The 24,055-nt window shown below is 62.8% G+C and overlaps 1 protein-coding gene across 1 annotated transcript in view; it reads left to right on the forward strand.

Moving 5' to 3' along the window:
• Positions 1 to 24,055, forward strand: part of CELSR2 (cadherin EGF LAG seven-pass G-type receptor 2) — a 78,906-nt gene that overhangs the window by 15,319 nt on the left and 39,532 nt on the right. The window contains exons 2-4 of the mRNA XM_077839245.1: positions 7,522 to 8,166; positions 15,570 to 15,792; positions 23,638 to 23,753. Of these exons, the coding sequence (XP_077695371.1) occupies positions 7,522 to 8,166; positions 15,570 to 15,792; positions 23,638 to 23,753 (984 nt within the window). The remainder of the gene's footprint in view (positions 1 to 7,521; positions 8,167 to 15,569; positions 15,793 to 23,637; positions 23,754 to 24,055) is intronic.

Genomic DNA, 24,055 nt, shown 5'->3' on the forward strand with positions numbered 1-24,055 from the left:
AGGGGCTGCGGGTCGGGAGTGAGGGGCACCGGCAGGGCTGGGGGGGCAGGGAGTTAGGGGGACCCTTGTGTGTGCCCGGCCCTTGTCTCTCGCTGGGATCGGGCTGTTCCAAACCCCTGCGGACTCAGCCCAGCTGTCCACTGAACCCATGTGTGCTGGGCAGCCGAGCGGACGCCTGGTGTCACTGTGGCCGAGGGGGAAGCTCTGTGGGGCTGCGCAGACCCAGCGAGTGGCTGGGCCCTGCCCGGCACTGGAGCCGCCCAGGCTGGGCTGCTGGGGACTGCGCTGGGGGGATTCCCAGGAAGCCAGCGCAGGGCTGGGTCACTGGGCAGGGGCCTGTGCTCCAGGACACGGCCCTGGCGTCAGACCCAGCGGGAGAAGATGAAGGGCGCAGGGGTGTGGCATCACCCCACTGTCCAGCCAGGCCCAGCCTTGGCCCAGCAGAACCTTCTGTCTCTGGGCTGCTGGTCCTGCTCCAGGGCAGGCTGGTACCGTCTGTGCTCTGTTCGCTGGGCCCTGGTGTAACGAGCTCGCTGGTACTCAGCGCAGGTCAGCGTCTGCACAGAAACCAGTGACCACAGTGGGGGCCTCTGCCTGGGCCACTGAGTGGGGGCTGCCCAGGGAGGAGCCAGGTTACGGGCTGAGTCCCGGGCCTGGGCCCTGAGCCAGCTAGCTCTGCCCTGGGGTTGGGACTAGGAAGGGGAGGCTGGGCTATGCCCCCACGGCTCCGAGAGCCCCTCAGCCAGGGCTGTCCTCGCCAGGCCCTGCTCCCCTGCCTGATGGGGGGAAGGACCCTAGCATGGTGCCCCCATGGAGCAGGGGGAGATGGGGCACTGCCTGGTGCCAGCCCTGCCCTCAGCCCCAGCAGCGGAGGGAGGAGGAGTCCCCAGCCTGGGCCCTGCCGAGCCCGGGGCCCTGCCTGTGGGCGCAGGGGAGATGCGCTGGCAGTTGCCATGGCAGCCGTTGTCCTTTGTCAGACAATGAATGGAGCTGGGAAACCGTGTGCATATCCCAGGAGGGTCTGCGAGAGCCAGCGCCCCCCCACCCCCCAGCCCTGGCGGTGCCCCTCACTCCCGACCCACAGCCCCTGCCAGCCCAGCTCTGGGCTCCCCCCACCCCCCAGCCCTGCCGGTGCCTCTCACTCCCGACCCACAGCCCCTGCCAGCCCGGCCCTGCCCCCCCGGCTCTGCCGGTGCCCCTCACTCCCGACCCCCAGCCCCCTGCCCCCCCGCAGCTCTGCTGGTGCCCCTCACTCCTGCTATCCCAGGCCCAGGGAGGCCACTTGGTGCGGAGTGTGAAAAGGCCCCTGTGCTAGGAGGGTTTGTCAGCCCCCACCCCAGGTATCCGAGGCATCCGCACTCCAGCCCAAGAGCCCTTCAGCGCCGGGCACCCAGGGCCCAGTGTTTGCTGAGCTAACAGCTGCCTGCTCCGGGGCATGGGGTGTGTGTGGGTGGCTCGGCCCAGGAATGTCCCGTCTGGGAGGAGAGGGAGGCAGGTGGGAAGGGGCTGGTGGGAGGGGATCAGCTTTCTGGGGCAGGAGAATTGGGGGCCTGGATGGGGGGCCCTGAGGCTGGGGGAGCGAATTCCAGGATAGACATAGCTGAGACAGACATGGGCTGGCGGCTGGGCACTCAGGAAATGTCTCCTGCAGGGGAGCTGTGACATGGCCGCACTGCCCCCCATGCTCTATAGGTCGCGGGGGGGGGAGCGAGGGCTCGGGATCCCTGCGCGTGGCCTCCCCACTGGTCAGGCGGGGCCATTGTGGGGCCAACCGGCCCCTCCTCATTCTTTGCGGCAGCCTGGTGGGGGGTGATGATCTTTGACCTCCTTGGTGAGGTCACGACCCTGGGGCCCCCTCATGTTGTGTTTGGTTCCTTGCCGCTTTGGAAACAGGACCCGTGGAGTGTGCCAGGGCCTCAAACCCTCCCCCTTAAGCTCCTTCCTGACAGCCGCAGGGCCTCTCTCACATACGTCCAGGCTCCACCCCAGACAGGCAGAAAGATTCTGCAGAACTGACCGGCAGTGAAACAGCCAAGCCCGGACTGAACATGTCACCATTAGGCTTCAGAGTGAACACACGGCAGTGGTGAATGAGAGCCGTTCACATCGCCCCGAGACGGGTGTTTGGGGGCAGCTCTCTGCAGCCTCAGTCAGGCAGCACCACACAGACGTGTAACGCTGGCTCCGAGGCTCCGAGCAGTCTGCAGCTGTGTGCACGTCTCCTCGGCTCCTCGCCCTGCCCTGCGGCTTCTGTTAGCCCCCTGGCTCGGCCTCCCCCGGATCAGCTCCCCTCTCAGCCCCCGGCTCAGCTCCCCACTCAGTCCCCCTGGTTCAGCCCCCGGCTCAGCCCCATGCTCATCCCCCCGCCAGCTCATCCCCCTGGCTCAGCCCCCAGGCTCAGCCCCCCGGCTCAGCCCCCTGCCAGCTCATCCCTCCAACTCAGCTCCTCACTCAGCCCCCAGGCTCAGCCCCCACCCCCAGCTCAGCCTCCCCTGGCTTAGCCCCTCCCGGCTCAGCCCCCCACTCAGCCCCCCTGGCTCAGCCCTCCCCCCCGCAGCTCAGTTCATGGTGCTGGAGCCTCCCCTTGTGGCCCCACAGTGAGATGTCACGGTTCTCAGCAGTGGCTCCTTGCACAGGTGACGTGCTGCTGGGCTGCAGCCACCTGGGGTGGGGGGGGGGGAATGCACGTGGGGGGCAGGTGGATGCTGGCACCAGGGCGAAGTCCCCATGCCTAAGGCAGGTGCCTTCAGAGTTTTGCGGTCTGGGCTGAGTGCAGGGCTGGGAGTCAGAGAACCATAGACGATCGGGGGTGGGGGTGGGTGGGTGGGAAGGGACCTCAGGGGGTATCTAGTCCAACCCCCTGCTCAGAGCAGGACCAATCCCCAACTAAATCCTCCCAGCCAGGGCTTTGTCAAGCCTGACCTTAAAAACCTGAAAGGAAGGAGATTCCACCACCTCCCTAGGTAACGCATTCCAGTGTTTCACCACCCTCCTAGTGAAAAAGTTTTTCCTAACATCCAACCTAAACCTCCCCCACTGCAACTTGAGACCATTACTCCTTGTCCTGTCCTCTGCCACCACTGAGAACAGCCGAGCTCCATCCTCTTTGGACGCCCCCCTTCAGGTAGTTGAAGGCTGCTATCAAATCCCCCCTCACTCTTCTCTTCTGCAGACTAAATAACCCCAGTTCCTTCAGCCTCCCCTCATAAGTCATGTGTTCCAGTCCCTGAATCATTTTCGTTGCCCTCCGCTGGACTCTCTCCAATTTGTCCACATCCCTTTTCAGGACTCTTGTGCTCTGTCCCTGGCTCTGGGGGGCGGGGGGGCTGTGAGGGCTAGTGGTTAGATCAGGACTCTGGCACTGAGTTCCTGGGTGACCTCAGGTGTCACTCCTCCATGCTGTGCCTCAGTTTCTCCAGCTGTCTAATGACGGCGATGCTACTGACCCGCCTTTGCACAGTGCTTTGAGATCCCTGGCTGAAACAGCACTAAGAGTTGTGATGAACTGGTATGTTTGTGTGTGTGAGAGAGAGACAGAGACTGCTGCCCTCTGCTGGAAGCTCAGCTGTGTGACATAGCCCCTACACTGCTTCTATTTGAGGGAGGTTCTCCACAGAGAGAGACCTCACTGCTATGGCATGGAGAAGCGTGATGAGCCCCAGGTGCAGCATGTGCCCCTTCCCCTCAGCCCCCCCAGGGCTCGGGGGCAACTCGTGCAGGCTAACTCCCAGGGGTCAGCGAGACAGGCGGCTCCTGTGGCCAGAACTAACCTGCCACAGAGAGTGGCTGGGGCTGGGCTGAGATGGGCAGCATGGTCTGTCATGTCCCCTGGGCTGGGAGCCAGACAGATACCGACTAGCCAGGGGGCATAACCTGGTAGCCACAGGCTGATGTGGGCTAGGAGTTGAGGGAGCCCCCAGTGAGGTCCAGCGTGTGAGAACGGCCCCCCAGCTGCTGGGAAAAGGGTTCCTATTGGGTGTTGGCTGCCAGCTGTCTGCTTTGGCACCTGCTGGCGCACAGCTGCTGGCCTCATGTGCAGGAGGGTGCCTGCTGAAATGCCCCTTCTGAGCCCTGGGCCTTGCAGGGGCTGCACGGGGCGTGAGGGGAGACGGCCAGAGACCAGCGGGCTGGAGGTCGCAGAGGGCAGCCTGGTGTCCTAGCACCGCTGCCTGGGGGGCCTGTTTGAAGACACCACCCATGTGCCCTGTACGCCGACAGCCACCCCGGCTGCAGGACATGGGGAGGGGCGGCTGTGCCATGGGGCTCACCTGGCAGGGAACTGGCTGGCAGCTCCCCAGCTCTGGCAGCCGGCCCCAGGCACCCAGCCGGGCAGTGAGGGGCACCAGGCTGGGCATGCTGGGAGTGTTTCCGTGGTGCCTGTGGCTGGCGTGGCTGGACATCGCTCAGTAACTCAGGGCCGGGCGACACCCCTGCAGCCTGGCAGCTTGGGGCTGCGGGGCTTGGCTTGGCCTGCTGATGGGGGATGAGCCAGGTTCCCTTTCCCCACCGCCTGGGCCAAGGCTGCGGGCTGGGGGGCAGCACCCGTCCTCGTTCTTCTCCGTAGCCACCTGCCCTGCCGCCCAGGCACCCCTGGGGCAGGCATCTCAGTGACCTCACTTCCGTCTCCTCCCGGCCAGGTTCCAGCCCCGGCCCTTGTGCCAGCATGGCCAGTGGGGGTGCCTAGATCGCCCCGTTGTCCTCCAAGACGACATCTACCCACAGTGTCTGCTGTCCCTCGCCCCACTGCCAGGCTGGGCTCCTGGGTTCTGTCCCCAGGTCTGTCCCAACTCTGGGGCTGGTCCCTGTCCCCCGTGCCTCGGTTTCCCCATCTGTGCCCATGGGGTGGGGGGAGCTGCGTTTCTTCTCCCCAAGGGCTTGGCGGGGCTTATGCATGCATGTGCGGGCACCCAGATGAGGGGACAGGCTTGACATAGTAATGCGGGGGAGGGGAGGTGGCCTGGAATGGGGCGTGGCCAGGAAGTGAAGGGGGGAGCTTGGAACAAGGTGGGTTTGAACTGGTGGTTCTGTGTCCCACTTCCTAGGGTCCCCCATGGGGCAGGTCTGGGTGGGGACCGGCAAAGTCGGGGCCCCACAGGTCTGGGCTGCCCTCAGTTTGCACTAAGTGTGTGTCCACCCACGGAGTGTAGACAAGCCCCGAGGGATCTGGGGTCACTCCGGAGTCACTCTGGTATTGCTCAGAGCAGTGTGTCAGGCTGGCCCAGGCCTGGCTTTCTCTGGGGTGCAGCCTGGGATTGGGCAGGGGCAGCAGCAGCTTGATTCTCTTGAGAGCTCCTGGGAGCTGCTCCTGCCCCCTGCGGTAGCCGCAGAGCTGGTCCCACTGGCGGGGGGCGTGAACCCTGTCAGGCTGGCCACGGGGGCCCGGCAGCAGGACCCGCTCTCCATATCCTCAGAGTTCAAGGGTCAATTCCCAGGGTAGAAGGCACCAGGGAGGAGCTGGTCAAAGGGATGGCGCCCCATGGCCCAGGGCAGACGGGGTTGGGGGGGACATGACACCTGGCAGGGTCCCTCTGCTTGCCCCTCGGAGCAGGGGCCACACAAACAGCAGTGGGGCAGCAACCCCCCCTTCCCCTGCTGCTGAACCTCAGGGCCCCAGCGGGGTCTGGGGTGAAGCTCCAGAGAGACGGGTCCCGGGGCCAGCAGCTCCAGTGCTGTGGGGACCTGAGCTGAGAGCCAGCAACCTCGTGTCACACAGGGACCCCAACAAGCCCGGCACGGGGAACAAGTCAGGGGAGTGATGGGGCCGAGGGCAGACTGCACAACCCCCTTCCTCTCCCGTCACACTGCACAACCCCTCCCCTCCCCTCCCTGTGACACTGCACAGCCCCTCCCCATCACACTGCACAGCCCCCTCCCCTCCCCATCACACTGCACAACTCCCCGTCACACTGCACAGCCCCTCCCCTCCCTGTGACACTGCACAGCCCCCTCCCTGTGACACTGCACTGCCTCTCCCTTCCCCTCCCTGTGACACTGCACAGCCCCCTCCCTGTGACACTGCACTGCCCCTCCCCTCCCCTCCCTGTGACACTGCACAGCCCCTCCCCATCACACTGCACAGCCCCGTCACACTGCACAACCCCTCCCTGTGACACTGCACAGCCCCTCCCCATCACACTGCACAGCCCCCTCCCCTCCCCATCACACTGCACAGCTCCCCGTCACACTGCACAACCCCTCCCCTCCCCTCCCCGTGACACTGCACAGCCCCTCCCCATCACACTGCACAGCCCCCTCCCCTCCCCATCACACTGCACAGCCCCCGTCACACTGCACAACCCCTCCCTGTGACACTGCACAGCCCCTCCCCATCACACTGCACAGCCCCCTCCCCTCCCCATCACACTGCACAGCTCCCCGTCACACTGCACAACCCCTCCCCTCCCCTCCCTGTGACACTGCACAGCCCCTCCCCATCACACTGCACAACCCATCCCCTCCCCATCACACTGCACAGCCCCTGTCACACTGCACAACCCCTCCCCTCCCTGTGACACTACACAGCCCCCTCCCCATCACGCTGCACAACCCCTCCCTTCCCTTCCCTGTGACACTGCACAGCCCCCTCCCCTCCCCATCACACTGCACAGCTCCCTGTCACACTGCAAAACCCCTCCCCTCCCCTCCCTGTGACACTGCACAGCCCCTCCCCATCGCACTGCACAACCCCTCCCCTCCCCTCCCTGTGACACTGCACAGCCCCTCCCCATCACACTGCACAGCCCCCCGTCACACTGCACAACCCCTCCCTGTGACACTGCACAGCCCCTCCCCATCACACTGCACAGCCCCCTCCCCATCACACTGCACAGCTCCCCGTCACACTACACTGCCCCTCCCCTCCCCTCCCTGTGACACTGCACAGCCCCTCCCCTCCCCATCACACTGCACAGCTCCCTGTCACACTGCACAACCCCTCCCCTCCCCTCCCTGTGACACTGCACAGCCCCTCCCCTCCCCATCACACTGCACAGCCCCTGTCACACTGCACAACCCCTCCCCTCCCTGTGACACTGCACAGCCTCTCCCCATCACACTGCACAGCCCCCTCCCCTCCCCATCACACTGCACAGCCCCCGTCACACTGCACAACCCCTCCCCTCCCCATCACACTGCACAGCCCCCTCCCCTCCCCATCACACTGCACAGCCCCCCGTCACACTGCACAGCCGCCCCCCACCCACTGGGACCCTCCAGGGAGGGGCTGTGACAAGTTAATCTCCAGCGTGGTGCTGAGCCACCAGGGAAGCCAGTGGCAGGCGACAGCCGGGGGCTCCGGGACATGCGGGGGGGGGGGGGCTCATGCGGGGGTGTCAGGAGCAGCTCCCAGAAGAACGAGGCTTTGGGCTCCCGCCCCAGCTCTGCCGGTGCCCCTCACTCCCGACCCGCAGCCCGGCCCTGGGGCCTTCCTGGGAGACTCAGGAGCGGGCGAAGCCTGTCCCCGAGGCAGGGGGAGCCCCAGCCCCGCGGGCGCCATTCACGCCGTGCCCTCCTCTCTCGCAGACGGCGTGCACAGCGTGGCGGCCCAGTGCACCCTGCGGGTGACCATCGTCACGGACGAGACGCTGACCAACAGCATCACGCTGCGCCTGGAGAACATGTCCCAGGAGCGCTTCCTCTCCCCGCTGCTGGCGCTCTTCCTGCAGGGGGTGGCGGCCGTGCTCGCGGCCCCCCGCCACCACGTGGTGCTCTTCAGCATCCAGAACGACACGGACGTGCCGGCCGCCCACATCCTCAACGTCAGCCTGTCGGTGCTGCTGCCGGGCGGGGCCCGCGGGGGGCGCTACGTCCCCTCCCAGGACCTGCAGGAGCGGCTCTACCTCAACCGCACGCTGCTGGCCGCCGTCTCCGAGCAGCGGGTGCTGCCCTTCGACGACAACGTCTGCCTGCGGGAGCCCTGCGAGAACTACATGAGCTGCCTGTCCGTCCTGCGCTTCGACAGCTCCGCGCCCTTCCTGGCCTCCGCCACCGTCCTCTTCCGGCCCATCCGCCCCGTGGGCGGCCTGCGGTGCCGCTGCCCCGCCGGCTTCACCGGCCACTACTGCGAGAGCGAGATCGACCTGTGCCCCTCCGGCCCCTGCGGCCGCAACGGCCGCTGCCACAGCCGGGAGGGCGGCTACACCTGCCGCTGCCACGCCGGCTTCACCGGTGAGCGGGGGAGGGCGCCTCTGCCTGTCCCCACACGCGCCTCTGTCCGTCTGGCCGGCCCCGGCCGTGCCCCGGCCGGCCAGCCGCATCCGTACCCCCCTCCGGGCAGCCCCTCCGTACCCCCGTCCGGCCAGCCGCATCTGTACCCCTGTCTGGCCAGCCGCATCCGTACCCCCCTCTGTACCCCCGTCCGGCCAGCCCATCCGTACCCCCCTCCGTACCCCCATCCGGGCAGCCCATCCATACCCCCGTCCGGCCAGCCCATCCGCACCCCCGTCCGGCCAGCCACATCCGTACCCCCCTCCGTACCCCCGTCCGGCCAGCCGCATCCGTACCCCCGTCCGGCCAGCTGCATTTGTACCCCCCTCCGTACCCCCGTCCGGCCAGCCGCATCTGTACCCCTGTCTGGCCAGCCACATCTGTACCCCCCTCCATACCCCCGTCCGGCCAGCCGCATCCGTACCCCCCTCCGGGCAGCCCATCCGTACCCCTGTCCGGCCAGCCGCATCTGTACCCCTGTCTGGCCAGCCGCATCCATACCCCCCTCCGTACCCCCGTCCGGCCAGCTGCATCCGTACCCCCCTCCGTACCCCCGTCCTGCCAGCCGCATCCGTACCCCCCTCCGTACCCCCGTCCGGCCAGCCGCATCCGTACCCCCGTCCGGCCAGCCGCATCCGTACCCACATCTGGCCAGCCCATCTGTACCCCTCTCCGTACCCCCGTCCGGCCAGCTGCATCCGTACCCCCCTCCGTACCCCCATCCGGCCAGCCGCATCTGTACCCCTGTCTGGCCAGCCCATCCGCACCCCCATCCGGCCAGCCGCATCCGTACCCCCGTCCAGCCAGCCACATCTGTACCCCCCTCCATAACCCCTTCCAGTCAGCCGCATCCGTACCCCCCTCCGTACCCCTGTCTGGCCAGCCCATCCATACCCCCGTTCGGCCAGCCGCATCTGTACCCCTGTCTGGCCAGCCCATCCGCACCCCCGTCTGGCCAGCCACATCCGTACCCCCCTCCGTACCCCCGTCCGGCCAGCCGCATCCGTACCCACGTCTGGCCAGCCCATCTGTACCCCCCTCCGTACCCCCGTCTGGCCAGCCCATCCGTACCCCCGTCCAGCCAGCCACATCTGTACCCCCCTCCGTAACCCCTTCCGGTCAGCCGCATCCGTACCCCCCTCCGTACTCCCGTCCGGCCATCCCATCCGTACCCCCATCCGGCCAGCCGCATCTGTACCCCCCTCCGTACCACCCTCTCCAGCTGTCCCATCCGTACCCCCGTCCGGCCAGCCGCATCTGTACCCCCCTCCTCACCCCTCTCCAGCCATCCCTCTCCACCTCCCGGGGCCTGGGCTGGCTGGCTTGGAGGGCTGGGGCATAGTGGGGGCCTTCCACCCAGCCCCCTTCACACACCCAAGGCACTAATTCAAGTCCATGGCAGTGGCCATGTCTCATGTCTGTTGGGCATGTCTCTGTGGGGCGGGGGGGTGTCCCTGAGGCCCATGGCCCGGGTGGGGTCTCTGCCCTAGCCCCAGCCCTGGAGTGGAGCGTCCCCACCGCAAGGGGCTGGAGCCGGGGCCGGAGCACTGAGGCCTGCTGGAGGCTGTGCCGTGAGCCGTGGGGCAGGCCATGGAGTGGGGCAGCCTCCTGCAATGGCCAGGCTGCCCCCACCTGTGGGATTGTCCAGCCCTAGCCTGAGGACGCAGCAGCCACTTGTTCTGAGCCCGAGCCCCCGGCCTGCCCCCTCTTAGCGCCTGCGAAGAGCCTGGCCCCAGTGTCTGGCCTGCTCCCACACAGGGACACCACCCACCCTGTGTCCTCCCAGAGACCCTCCCTCCCCTCAGACGTGCTCCACAGCTGCCAGCCCCCCATCCCTGTTCACCCTGGCAGCTAGTGACCTCCAAACCCAGCAGTGGCATAACAGCTTGGCGTGCCCCTGTGATACCCACTGCAGACCCAGGACCCCGGTAAACCAGGCCTGGTGCCCCCCAGTGTCCCTCCACTGCCTGCCCCCAAGCCCTGCCCCAGGAGGCTGCCAGCACCGCAGGTTGGGTGTCAGTAAATGCTCCCCCACATCACCTGGGATGGACACGGGGATGCGGGGACTAGTGGTTAGAACACATGACTGCAGGCAGGACTCCTGGGTTCTGGCCCAAGTTCTGGGAGAGACATGGGGGTTCGGGGTTTCAGCAGTGCGGGCTGGGAGCTAGGACTCCTGGGTTCTATTCCCAGCTCTGGGAGGGGAGTGGTGTCGGATTGGGATTCCTGAGCTCTCTCCCTGGCTGTGTCACAAATTCTCTTTTTAGCTCTTAGCCCCGCTCTGGGCCTCAGTTTCCCCAAGTGTAGCCGGGGTGATGGCGCTGAAGGGAGTGTGACCCGGGACTGTAGAAAGCTGTGAGCTCCCTGGCAATGGAGAATTCCCCTCCCACACTGGGGCAATGAAGAATCCCCACTGGGCCCCCAGTGAGAAGGATCCCAATGGGAGCTGCTGGGTGCTGAGCACTTCCGAACGCCTGCCCCAGTGTTTGCGGAGACCTGGGCGCAGGCTGGGGGGGCTCATTCTGAAGGGCTCCCTGTGCCCCCTGCGATCCACGCCAGCCGGGCTGGTCTGTGCTGCGGCCAGTGTTCCCGGCGTGCCGCACGCAGGGGGCCCTGCTGTGAAACCTTTTACTGTCAGTGGGGAAGAAACCTCAGAGCCACACGGCAGGTTCCCCCTCCCGCTGCCTGGCTGGGAAACCCCGAAGACAGCAAGCCGGGGGGGGACCCTGGCCAAGCCGAGGGGCCCTCTGGGAGGTGCCGGCCTGTGCAGGAAGTTAGAAGGCAGGAGCTGGGGTGGTGGTGGTGGTGGGGTGCGTGTTGGAAGAATGCAGCAGGGCGAAGTGCCTCTCAGTGGCGGTGCTAAAAGGCCAGGGGTCACTTCCCAGCGTGCCAGTTCCTTGCCCGCCCCGGACACAGGGACGGTCTCTGTGTGGCACAGGCCTGGCCGTGGCCCCAGCTGCAGCCCTGGCTCTGTGCGGGGAGTCTGCCCTGGGGCGCGTCTTGCAATTGCTTGTTCAAAATCTCTGTCTTCGACAGCCAGAGTCATAGCAAAGAAACCAATCCCACCCCCCGGCCCCGGCTCGGCCCCGGCCCCGGCCCCGGCTCGACCCAGCGTGCGGCCTGCCTGTCCTGCGCATCGCCACCCAGGCACTGGTGCCGTGCCGAAGCCGTCGCCTTGCACGTTAGTTTGTATTAGCAGCAGCTGAAAGGTTGAATCTGTTTCTTGGTAATTCCTGGCGCCTCTTCCCCGAGAAACAGCCATAAATCTAGAACTTCCCAAGGCACCGGCTCCAGGGTCCCTGGCCATTCCTGCTATTGATCCTGGGTGTCGAGCAGCACGTTGGGGCCCCATCGGGTGGGCTCAGCACAGACGGCGTGACAGCCCCTGCCCCACACAGTTCCCAGGCTAAGGCCCTGAGCCAGCAAACAAGGGCAGCACCCGCTGGCCTGTGATCACAGGAGTGCCCTGATCCCCCAGCTCTCGGCAGATTTCACCCGGGCCCCTTCAGTGCTTCGTCCCCTTGCTCTGGTGATAAAACGGTCACCACAGCGGTTATTCCTCCTTCGGGCATGTGCATGGGCTTGTTGTGGGGTCTGTTGTGTGATCTGGACTGTGTACACGTGGGCTTGTTGTTGCAGGGTGTGTTGTGGGAGCCGGCCTGTGTACACGCATTGTTGTTGTGGTGGGGTGTGTTGTGGGAGCCGGCCTGTGAGCACGCGGGGTTGTTCTTGCGGAGTGTGTTGTGGGAGCCGGCCTGTGAGCACGCGGGTGTGTTGTGGGAGCCGGCCTGTGAGCACGCGGGGTTGTTCTTGCGGGATGTGTTGTGGGAGCCGGCCTGTGAGCACGCGGGGTTGTTGTTGTGGGTCTCTTGGCTGCGGGACTGCAGGACACACACTTAGCGCAGGGCTGGCGTGGAAAGGGTGTCACGGAGTCCCCGGGCGATGCTCTGGAACTGCTCCCTATGAAGCCAGTCAGGACTCTGGGGAAGTCTCCTCTCTGTGAGCAGCCTGTCTGCAGGACACACAGCTCACCCGGCTTCCACCTTCCTGGGTCTGACCTCGGAGCATTCAGCATCCTCTGCCCCTCCATGCGCTTCCCACAGCGAGTCCGCCCAAGCTGGGTCCTGGGGAAGCCAGAGGGTCCTGCCCCCCAACTCCGCAGTCAGACATGACTCTCAGCCAGCCAGTAAAACAGAGGTTTATTAGACGACAGGAACATGGTTTAACACAGAGCTTGTAGGTGCAGAGAACAGGACCCCTCATCTGGGTCCATTTTGGGGGGCAGTGAGCCAGACAACCACATCTGCACGTCACTCCCCATCCCCAGCCAGCCCCAAACTGAAACTCCCTCCAACCCCTCCTCCTCTGGGCTTTCCCCTTTCCCCCGGGCCAGGAGGCCACCTGATTCCTTTGTTCTTCAAACCTTTAGCTCTCACCTTGCAGGAGGAAGGGCCCAGGCCATCAGTTGCCAGGAAACAGGGTGTCAGCCATTCTCTGTGCAGACACCATCACACTGGCCCTCTAGGGCTCTGCCACAATCACACCCCCTTATCTCACCACCTGGATACTTAAGAACTGCCTAGGGGAAACTGAGGCACCCACACAGTATTCAGAAAAAACATTAAGAACAGTCCTGCTTCGTCACATGGGACTGCAGGACACACACTTAGCGCAGGGCTGGCGTGGGCAGGGTCTCTGGGCTGGGACTACGCTGGCTGCTCAGAGTAGGAGGCGCAGATGGGCAGAGTTGCTTCTGTGATTCATCCCAGATTCTGCGGGGTTCCAGGCTGCTGGCCCGTCAAGGGTGGGCCCAGTTCTCTGCTGGCATAAGATGGCGTAAGCTGGTGCAGCCCCATTGTGTCGATTTGCACCAGCTGAGAATCGGGCCCTTAGATGTACAGCCAAGCCAGGCGAGCAGGGCCCAGGATGCTGCTAGTCTCCGTGGAAGCTGGTGCTGGTACCCAGCCCCTTACAGGGGTGCAGCCCAACAGCAGGGCAGAGAAACCGACCTGCCTGGTCACTGTCTGAGCGGCAGGAGGCAGCGGGATAGAGGGGGTTAAAAGCACCTGCCTTTCAAGGGGCTGGGAGGGTGCTGGGCTGCGTGCAGCATGTGGTTGGTCGGCTGAGTGTCCCACTCCTACTGAGGGGGAGCAGGGGGGGGAGCTGAGCGGCGGGTTTGGGGCACTGAGGCAGAGCTTCCATCTCTGTGTGTTCCCAGATCTCTGTTCCCCGGGTTCTTTTATCTGCTGTGCGCTGAGGGGCTGCTTGACAGCAGGAGAGCTGCGAACCAGAGCCATGCATATGGCTGAGGGGCCTGGCACAGGACCCCGGAATCGAAATTCAGGCCAGCTCTCTGTGCTCCTCTGGGCCTCGGTTTCCCTATCTGTAGAGCTCTGAATGTGTCACAAGGCGTTCAGGGTCCTTATCCCTGTTTGGGGGAAACTGAGGTACAGAGCTGGGGGACTCACCTAAGGTCTCCTAGCAAAGGCAAGAACAGAACCTAGCTCCTCTGAGTGCAGGCCAGTGCTCCAGGCCACACTGCTTGGGTAACGATGCTCGTTCTGGCGGGACCCAACGGAGAGTGCCAATTCAGGACAAATTGCTTAAAAGGAGGGCAGTTACAGCCCAAGGCTGGGGTTTCTGTGCACACCAAGGCAAACCAAACCAGCCAAACAGAGAAGACTTTGGTTTTACCCCACTGGTTAACCACAAGTCACGCAAGCAATTCCCTCAGACACCCCAGTTTCCCAGTATCACCACCAGTGCCCCTCGTTATGGGGACAAATGGTTATGAAAACCAATACCCCAGTAAAAGAACAAAGGTTCTCTCGATCCCAAAGGACCACGCCCCAGACCCAGGTCAATATACAAATCAGATCTTACCCACAAATCACGCTGTTGCCAATCCTTTAGAATCTAAAATCTAAAGGGTTATTCATAACAGGAAAAAGATAGAGATGAGAGCGAGAATTGGTTAAATGGAATCAATGACATGCAGTGATGGCAAAGTTCTTGGTTCAGGCTTGCAGCAGTGACAGAATAAGCTGCAGGTTCAAATCAAGTCTCTGCAGAACGTCCCCAGCTGGGAGGGGTCTTTCGGTCCTTTATTCAGAGCTTCAGTTTGTAGCAAAGTCCCTCCAGAGGCCAGACACAGGATTGAAGACCAGATGGAGGACCTGCAGCAGCTTTGTATAGTCTCTTGCCATGTGGTCTCTGCTTTCTGTGTCCCAAAGACAAGCTGCCCAGCACATGGCCTGGAAACACCTCAGAGTTCTGTCCATAGGCAGGTCCCTGCATGCCTTGCTGAGTCCCAAGGCGTGTCTGCCTTCTCTCAATGGGTCATTGTATAGCTGATGGTCCTTCATGGGCCACCCAGCAGGCTGGGCAGAGCTGACACCAACTTCTCTGGGGTGTCACCCAGAAGCAGAGCATAAGTTTGAAATACAGACAGTACAGAGCCAATATTCATAACTTCAACTACAAAAATGATACCCACATACAGACAGCAGCAGCAGCAGCAGCAAACCATGACCTTGTCTGAGACACCTCATTTGACCCCCTTATACAAGCTTTGGTGCCACTACAGGACCTTGGTTGCAACAATGTTCTATACGGTCCCCGTTAAGTCAATAACATCACAGCCTGCCTACTCCCCTCTCACCCAAGAGTCTGTTCTCTCTGCCCCTGCCCTCTGGCCTGCCCCAGCCCCAGCTTTCCGGGCCCCCTGCACTGTGAAGCGCTGTCCCCGGTGTCCTGCCCGTCCCAGGAAGTGCACGTTCCCCACCCCGCTTGTAACTCGCCGTGCCCTCGCTCCCGCGAGCCTCGCAGCGCCTGCCCCGTGCCCGCAGCCTCGGGGCGAGTGCCTACTCCCTGGCATCACCCCAGCTGGGGATCTGTCAGCAGGACCCACGTCCCTGCTCCTGCACCTTCGGGCTCCGGCCGGCCTCGTGTCCCAGGGCCTTTGCCAGGCGGCCAGCGGAGCCCCTGGCTTTCTGCAGACACCCCCACATACCAGTGCTGCCAGCCCAGGGAGCCATGTCAGACTGGGCGAGGACAAGCCCCTGGCTGTGAGTGGGGCCCGGAGCACATGCCTTGCTCGGTCAGGTACCCCAGTGCGCCGGGCTGGCGGTGCACGGGCGTGACGGCATGTGCCAGATGTGTGGCAGTGGGGAGCTGTTTGGGGCACTGGGGAATTGGCAGGGCTTGAGCCAGGGGTGCTGTCTGGTGCAGGGCGATTAGCTCCTGGGGGCTGGGTGCAGCAGGGTGCTGTGCCCGTGGCTCCCAGTACCAGCCGGGGACCAGCAGCACGTGCCCTGGGGTGGGGGGTCCCTGGCACTGCCCCTGACGGCTGCCCTTGCCTGCAGGAGAGCACTGTGAGGTGAATGCCCACCTGGGCCGCTGCATGCCGGGCGTCTGCAAGAACGGGGGCACCTGCACCAACCTGCTGGTCGGGGGCTTCAAGTGTGACTGCCCCTCGGGGGACTACGAGAAGCCCTACTGCGAGATGAGCAGCCGCAGCTTCCCCGCCCACTCCTTCGTCACCTTCCCGGGCCTGCGTCAACGCTTCCACTTCACCGCCACCCTCACGTGAGTGCCGGGGGGGGATGACTGGCACCTCCTCCCGGGGGGGCATCACCCTCATGTCAGTGCTGGGGGGCACCTCCTCTGGGGGGGCATCACCCTCATGTGAGTGCCAGGGGGGGATGACTGGCTCCTCCTCCGGGGGGGGGCATCACCCTCATGTCAGTGCTGGGGGGGGCTGGGCGACTGACACCTTCTCCGGGGGGACATCGCCCTCATTTGAGTGCTGGCCCCGGGGTGGGAAGCCGTTGCCCACGTATCAATAGCACTCTGGGCCCAGGGGTCCTGCGGAGCTGGGGCTGAGGTGGGTCCCCAGCTTGTCCTCCGTGTTGTCAGTGAATTGGACAGTCCCCCCACACCCACTCAGCACCTCCCCGCCCACAGGCCTGGCCGTCCCAGCTCCTCCCCTCCCCGCCTGGGGAGGACAGAGCGAAGCCCCAGAACAGATCCTCCCCTAAGAGACGTCTCTGCCCCTTCCCCGGCCCTTACTTTAAAAACTGCTCCACTTGAGAGAAAGCAGCCTGGGTCTATGGGGTTTAGGCAGAGCCCATCCTTGTGGTATAGGTCCCTCCTTTCCCAGTCATAAACCGAACCCCCCAACCCTACACCCGTGGTTCCCCGCCATGGGGATGGGTACCCCCGGGGTATGCAAGGTCTTCTGGGGGTACAACAACTCCTCTGGAGATTTGCCTCGTTTGACAGCAGGCTCCATGGAAAGCACTGGGGAAGTCAGCACAGACTGAAACGTCATCCAGACGGCGCTGGTCCTGCGCTGGGCCCTACACGCTGCCTGGACGACAAGATTTAGAGTCCAGCCCATTTATTCTATAATGACATAGTAAAAAGGAGAACGTCATCCCTGTTCCAGTCCCAGTGGCCGTGACACTTTTGTATTGTCATGTCTGGGTTTGTAAGCCGGTCATTGTGAAGTGAGGTGTAACGTGGGGTCCATAAGACAGATCAGACTCCTGAGCCTGGGAAGGTTGAGAGCCCCTGGTCTCCACCGTCGGCTCACCCCTGCATCGAGACCCCGCAGCTCTGCCCGTCTCCCTGGCCCTGCGCGTGGAACTGAAGCATTTCAGAGACTGCTCCTAGGGAGTCCTGGACTGTAACCTCTTCCCTAGCAGCCTCCAGGACATCTCTCCTGCCTTTCCCTTTGTCACTGGCACCTACAGGTACCACGACCACCGGCTCCTCCCCAGCACGGCCTGCCGGGCTGTCTAGATTCGCACGACTTCCACTACTTTCATGCCAGGCAGCAATTCACCTGCAGGTCTCCCGCTCATCACAGCCCCGCTCTCCGTATCTCTCATCCTCGAATCCCCCGCTGCTGTTCCCTGGCTCCTCCATAATGGGGGCCCCTCCCCGGAGGGCTGTCCTTGGTACTGCCACTTACTCTGGAAGGAGAGTCCCAACTTGGGATCATTTGCCTCTGCTCCAGGCTACTGGGCATGATGGACCATTGGGCTGACCCGCGATGGCAGCTCTTATTTGGGGGGTGCCAGCCTTGCCCCAGCCCCTGCCACAGCAGATCCCCTGGGGATCGGGGTCTGGCAGGTGGACACAAAATGGCATCTTTGTTCCAAAGCCCAGGGCTCTCCCCTCCCCTCCGCTGCTCCAGAAGGGCCCATTGTTTTCCAGCAGGACACCCGGGGGTCTTCCTCCATTGGCCCTCCCCGACCCCGGAGCCCCCTCCACTCACTCCAGGGCCTGTCTGGCTGGATGTGGTGGGGGGCTGGCTGCCAGTGGGGTGGGGTGTCTGCCCCTGGGTGCCTTTCTGCGAGCTCGCCAGCAGCCCTCACCCAGGCCTGGCCCCCCAGAGGATCCCCCATGGCTGGGGTGGGGCTGGAACAGCTGCTTCCCTCTGCCTCTGGCCTCGCCGCCTGGCCCTGCCCTGCCCCACTCTCCCCCCAGCTAAGGCAGAGCAGGACGGGCAGGGTTTGGGGATGGGAGGGATTATCCCAAGGAGCGATGAGATCACAACCCTCATCAATGGGCCTGGCTCCCCGCCCCATAATCCTGCCAGGGCTAGCCATTGTCAGCCCAGAACAAAGGCCTAGCCAGCCACAGCCACAGGCAGGGCAGCCAGGGCCCTTTGTCCCGCGGTGGAGCCGTTGCAGGGGCTGGGCCTGGCGGGGCCGGGGCTGGGCCATCACCCCACGGGGGGCTGCTACGCGCTGACAGCGGGTAATGAATCGCAGCTGGCATGGGGGGCTGGGGCTAGGCCTGTTGTTCAGGAGTGCCGAGGGGATGGCCCCCTCCAGCAACCCCACAGCCTGGCAAATTGCTGGGCTGTGCGAATGGGGGGCACCCTATGCACTGCTGTCCTGGCTGGGGGTGCTACAGTCAGCATTAGGGTGGCCAAGGGACAGAAAATCCCTGCTAGGAGGGGCCGGCGGGTACCTGCCCATTGCTGGACATGGGGTCAGGCCCTACAGAGCAGAGGCGCGCCAGGAGGCGGGTGAGGGGCTGGGCCAATGGGCATGTGGTGCTGGATGCACGGGGAGGCGGGGGCAATGGCAGAGCCCTGGGACTCAGGACACCCCACTGCCCTGCTGAGTGACCTTGGCCAGTCACTTCCCCTCGCCATGCCTCAGTTTCCCCTGCTAGCCTGCATCTAGTCAGGGTGTAAGCTGTTCAGGGCATGGTCTGGTTCACGCTCTGTGCAGTGCAGGGCCCTGAGCTTGGCTGCGAGGTGTTGCCCCAGCACCTGTAATAACATTTGTAGCTGGGCCCCACAGCACCCGTGTCAGACCCTTCTCCCATCTCAGCTGCCAGGGTCTAAATGCAGCCACCTCTGGGGTGGAACCGAGCAGCCGTTGTGAACAGGCACCCACAGGCACATCTGGAGCGGGCAGGAGCTTTGGCTGATGCTGATGGACTTGGTCTGGAATTTGGCTACGAGCCCCCTGCTGAGCCCTTGCCTGCGCCCTGTATAACAGCACCCCCTAGTGCTGCACCGGGGCAGCACTGCCTGCCGGGGGGAGAGCCCCATTTGCAGAGTGACATTCTCTTCCAGAGCGGTCAGGGAGCACCTCCCAGTATCCCCAAGTAAGCCTCAGTGCCCCCAGCACCTCCTAGTGCCCCCCAGCCCCAGCCCCCTTCAATACCCCCAGTCCTCAGTGCCCCTCAGCCCCAGTGCCCCCCAGTCTTCAGCGTGCCCAGCACCCCCCAGTACCCTCCAGTTTTCAGCACTCCTCAGCCCCCAGTCCCCAGACCTCCTCAGTGCCCCCAGTACCCCCAGCATCCCATCCCTCAGCACCCCCAGCCCTCAGCACCCCTCAGTGCCCCCAGTCCCCAGCACCTGACAGCCCCCAGTGCCCCCACCCCTCAGCGCCCCCAGCCCAAAATCCTGTTAGCCTTCTTGGCCACAAGGGCACACTGTTGACTCAAATCCAGCTTCTCGTCCACTGTAACCCCTAGGTCCTTTTCTGCAGAACTGCTCCCGAGCCATTCGGTCCCTAGTCTGTCGCGGTGCATGGGATTCTTTCCTCCTAAGTGCAGGTCTCTGCACTTTTCCTTGTTGAACCTCATCAGATTTCTTTTGGCCCAATCCTCTAATTTGTCTAAGAGCCTTCTGTATCTTATCCCTACCCTCCAGCGTATCTACCTCTCTTCCCAGTTTAGTGTCATCTGCAAACTTGCTGAGGGTGCAATCCACACCATCCTCCAGATCATTTATGAAGATATTGAACAAAACCGGCTCCAGGACCGACCCTTGGGGCACTCCACTTGATACCGGCTGCCAACTAGACATGGAGCCATTGATCACTACCCGTTGAGCCCGACAATCTAGCCAGCTTTCTATCCGCCTTATAGTCCATTCATCCAGCCCATACTTCTTTAACTTGCTGACAAGAATACTGTGGGAGACCGTGTCAAAAGCTTTGCCAAAGTCCAGGAACAACACGTCCACTGCTTTCCCCTCATCCACAGAGCCAGTTATCTCGTCATAGAAGGCAAGACCTGCCCCGCCCCCCAACCAACCCCTGAATTTCCAGCACACCCTGTGGAAGCTGGAACAGCTCCTCGGGGCTGGAGGTCAGCGGTGCCTTGTGCAGATGTCTGATCTAATGGTTAGAGCAGGATATGGGTGACTGGGGCTCCTGGGTTCTACTCCTGGCTCTGGGTGAGGTGAGGAGTGGGGTGTCATAGTTAAAAGTAGGCAGGAGGGGGGCAGTCGGGACTCTTGGGTTCTGTTGCTGACTCCCTTTGTGCTCTTGCCCAAGTCACTTCCTGTGCCTCAGTTTCCTCTTCCATTGATAGGGAAATCCTCCATTATTGTTGAGTTTCCTATTGTATAACCTCTCTGAGCTCCTAGAGCATATCACAGTCACCGTCACCATCCTGCTCAGGGCGTCAGGAGCAACTTCCCCTACTTTTATTGGCCAAGCATTGACCTTTCTACCTACTGGAGATCCTGCGGCACAGATTGATTCGTTCCAGGTTTTTACTCTATTGGACTCTGCTTGCTTTCCCATACAGTGCCGGTCCCCCACCAGCACGACCCGCTCGGTCAGTCCTGGATATTTTGTACCCTGGTATTACCGTGTGCCATTGATTATCATCGGTCCACCAAGTTTCTGGGATGCCTGTTTTATCAGCCTCCTCATTTAATACCAGGCTCTCCAGTTCACCCATCTTAGTATTCAGACTTTGAGCATTTGTACACAAGCACTTATAAAATGTGTCCCTGTTTAGTTGTCTGGGGCTCTTTTCATCTGTTTCTCTTCAGCTCCTAACTGTACGTTCACAGAATCGTAGAATATCAGGGTTGGAAGGGACCTCAGGAGGTATCGAGTCCAACCCCCTGCTCAAAGCAGGGCCAATCCCCAACTAAATCATCCCAGCCAGGGCTTTGTCAAGCCTGACCTTAAAAACTTCTAAGGAAGGAGATTCCACCACCTCACTAGGTATCAACTTCTGTCCTCTCCTCCTTAGTAGGACACAGAGAATCCCCACTAACAGATCCTCCCCTAAGGGACGTCTCTATCCGAACCACGAGCTCCTTTACACCTGTCAGCTTCCCCCAGCCCCTAGTTTAAAAACTCCTCTATGACCTTTGAATTTGACATGCCAGCAGCCTGGGTCCATTGTGGTTTAGGCAGAGCCCATCCTTCCTCTATTGGTCCCTCCTGCCCCAGTTATAACCCCCCCCCCCCGTACACCGTCGGCTCATCCCCGCATTGAGACCCTGCAGCTCTGCCCGTCTCCCTGGCATCTCAGAGACTGCTCCCAGGGAGTCCTGGACTTTAACCTCTTCACTAGCAGCCTAAATTTGGTCTCCAGCTACACCCCCCTCCATACCCCTGTCCAGCCATATCCCCCCTTGTGCCCCCCTCCAGCCATACCCCCCCTTGTGCCTCCATCCAGCCATACCCCTTTGTACCCCCGTCCAGCCATACCCCTCTGTACCCCCGTCCAGCCATATCCCCCCTTGTGCCCCCATCCAGCCATAACCCTCCATACCCCCATCCAGCCATAACCCCTCTGTACCTCCATCCAGCCATACCCCCTTGTACCCCCATCCAGCCATACCCCCCTGTACCCCAGTCCAGCCATACCCCCATACCTCCATCCAGCCATAACCCCTCTGTACCCCCATCCAGCCTTACCCCCCTTGTACCCCCATCCAGCCATACCCCCCTTGTACCCCCATCCAGCCATACCCCTCCCTCTGTACGCCCGTCCAGCCATGCCGTCCTCCATACCCCCATCCAACCATACCCCTCCTTGTACCCCCATACAGCCATACCCCCCTGTCACGGAGTCCCTGGGCGATGCTCTGGAACTGCTCCCTACGAAGCCAGTCAGGACGCTGGGGAAGTCTCCTCTCTGGGAGCAGCCTGTCTGCGGGACACACAGCTCACACAGCTTCCACCTTCCTGGGTCTGACCTCGGAGCATTCAGCATCCTCTGCCCCTCCGTGCACTTCCCACAGCGAGTCCGCCCAGGCGGGGCTCCTGGGGAAGCCAGAGGGTCCTGCACCCCAACTCCGCAGTCAGACGTGACTCTCAGCCAGCCAGTAAAACAGAAGGTTTATTAGATGACAGAAACATGGTCTAACACAGAGCTTGTAGGTGCAGAGAACAGGACCCCTCATCTGGGTCCATTTTGGGGGGCAGTGAGCCAGACAACCACGTCTGCCCTTCACTCCATGTCCCAGCCAGCCTCAAACTGAAACTCTCTCCAGCCCCTCCTCCTCTGGGCTTTGTCCCTTTCCCGGGCCAGGAGGTCACCTGATTCCTTTGATCTCCAACCCTTTAGCTCTCACCTCACAGGGGGGAAGGGCCCAGGCCATCAGTTGCCAGGAAACAGGGTGTCAGCCATTCTCTGTGTCCAGACCCCTGCACACACCTGCCCTCTAGGGCTCTGCAATGATCATACACCCTTACCCCACTACCTAGATACTTAAAAACTGCACAGGGGAAACTGAGGCACCCCCACACTATTCAGAGGAAACATTAAGAACAGTCCCACTTTGTCACACCCCCCATACCCCATCCAGCCATACCCTCCTCATTACCCCCATCCAGCTGTACCCCCCGTATCCCCATTGAGCCATACCACCCTCCATACCCCCATCCAACCATACCCCCTCTATACCCCTGTCCAACCATACCCTACTCCCTACCCCCATCCAGCCATACTCCCCCTGTGCCCCCATCCAGCCATAACCCCTCTGTACCCCCGTCCAGCCATACCCCCCTCTGTAGCCCATCCAGTCAAACCATCCTCCCTACCCCCATCCAGCCATACCCCCTCTATCCCCATTGAGCCATACCCACCCCATACTCCCGTCCAGCCATACCCCCCTGTGCCCCCGTCCAGCCATACCCCCCCCGTACCTGCCTTTCCCTGTGTCACTGGTATGTCCATGTACCATGCTCACCGGCCCCTCAGTCCCAACCCACAGCCCCTGTTGTCCCAGCCCCATTATATTCATTCTTCTTGGCCCCCGTGGGGCTGAGGGAGCCCCAGAACCAGCCCAGCAGCCCCAGAATCTCTGGCCCTCAGGGAGGTGAGGCTGCCATGGCGCAGGCCCTGGACCTTGCCCAGCTTCTCCCCACGCACGCAGGGCTGCTGCAGGCTCTGCAGGCTCCTCGCCACTCCTCTGATCTCTGACGGGGAGGGGGGATCGGGGAGCACGGGGGAGCCAGGCCCATGGCCACCTTTATACTCCGATTGCTGTGGGGCGACCAAAGATGGGATCGCCACTACCCAGCCTTGAACTCATGCCTCACTGCACAGGGAGCACACTCCATGGGGGCCCATCACCTTAATTCTCCCCCCTTATCTCTGCTCTGATGCCCCCTTAATTCTGACCAGATGCACCCCTTCTCTCTGTCCCAATGCCCCCCTAAATGCTGACCCGATGCCCTCTTTAACTCTGGTCCAGCACCCATCTTAACTCTGCCTGGATGCCCCCCGTTAACTCTGTCTCAGTGCCCCCCTTAACTCTGCCTCAACACCCCCTTAACTGTGCCCGACACCCACCTTAATTCTGTGCCCTGATGCCATCCATTCCCCACCCAGGCCAAGGTGCCTCCATGCACCAGTCCTCTGGCCATGCTCATGCCCAGGGTTCGTCAGCAGGGGACAGTAGGCCAAATCTGGACAGCCAGATGCTTTTAAACAGACCCCGAAATCTTTTCCTTTACTTATTATCATTATTGTTATTTTTTTCTCTGGAGTCTGGACCTTGACACAAACTAATTGACTACACAGGCTCCTGCCCATCTCGGAGGGTCCCGGGGGGGTTGGGCTCTCTCAGCCTGTCAGGCATGAGGGCAGGGGATCCAGGGGGTGTGTTGTGGGGGACGCTGTTCTCATCCTCTCCCCCGCGGGCAGGTTCGCCACGAAGGAGCGGAACGGGCTGCTCCTGTACAATGGCCGCTTCAACGAGAAGCATGACTTCGTGGCCCTGGAGATCGTCCATGAGCAGATCCAGTTCACCTTCTCGGCAGGTAGGGCCTGGCCGGGCCCGGCTCCCCTCGGCCCCGGGCCTGGCTCCTCTCGGCCCGGCTCCCCATGACCCGGCTCCCCTCGGCCCGGGCCCTGGCTCCCCTCGGCCCCGGCCTGGCTCCCCTTGGCCCACCAGCCCTCCCCACCCCTCACCCCAGCTGCCCTGGCTCTCAGTTCCCCTGGTCCTGCCTCCCCTCACCCCCTGGCTCCCTCTGGCTCCTGGGCGTGCAGCCCCCCGCAGAGCCCTCTGCCCCCAGGCCCCGCTCCCCTCTCAGGGCCCAGCTCCCTGCTGCCGGGGGGGGGA

This window comes from Eretmochelys imbricata, chromosome 21 (genome assembly GCF_965152235.1).
Source record: "Eretmochelys imbricata isolate rEreImb1 chromosome 21, rEreImb1.hap1, whole genome shotgun sequence".
In the NCBI taxonomy this organism is placed as follows: domain Eukaryota; kingdom Metazoa; phylum Chordata; order Testudines; family Cheloniidae; genus Eretmochelys; species Eretmochelys imbricata.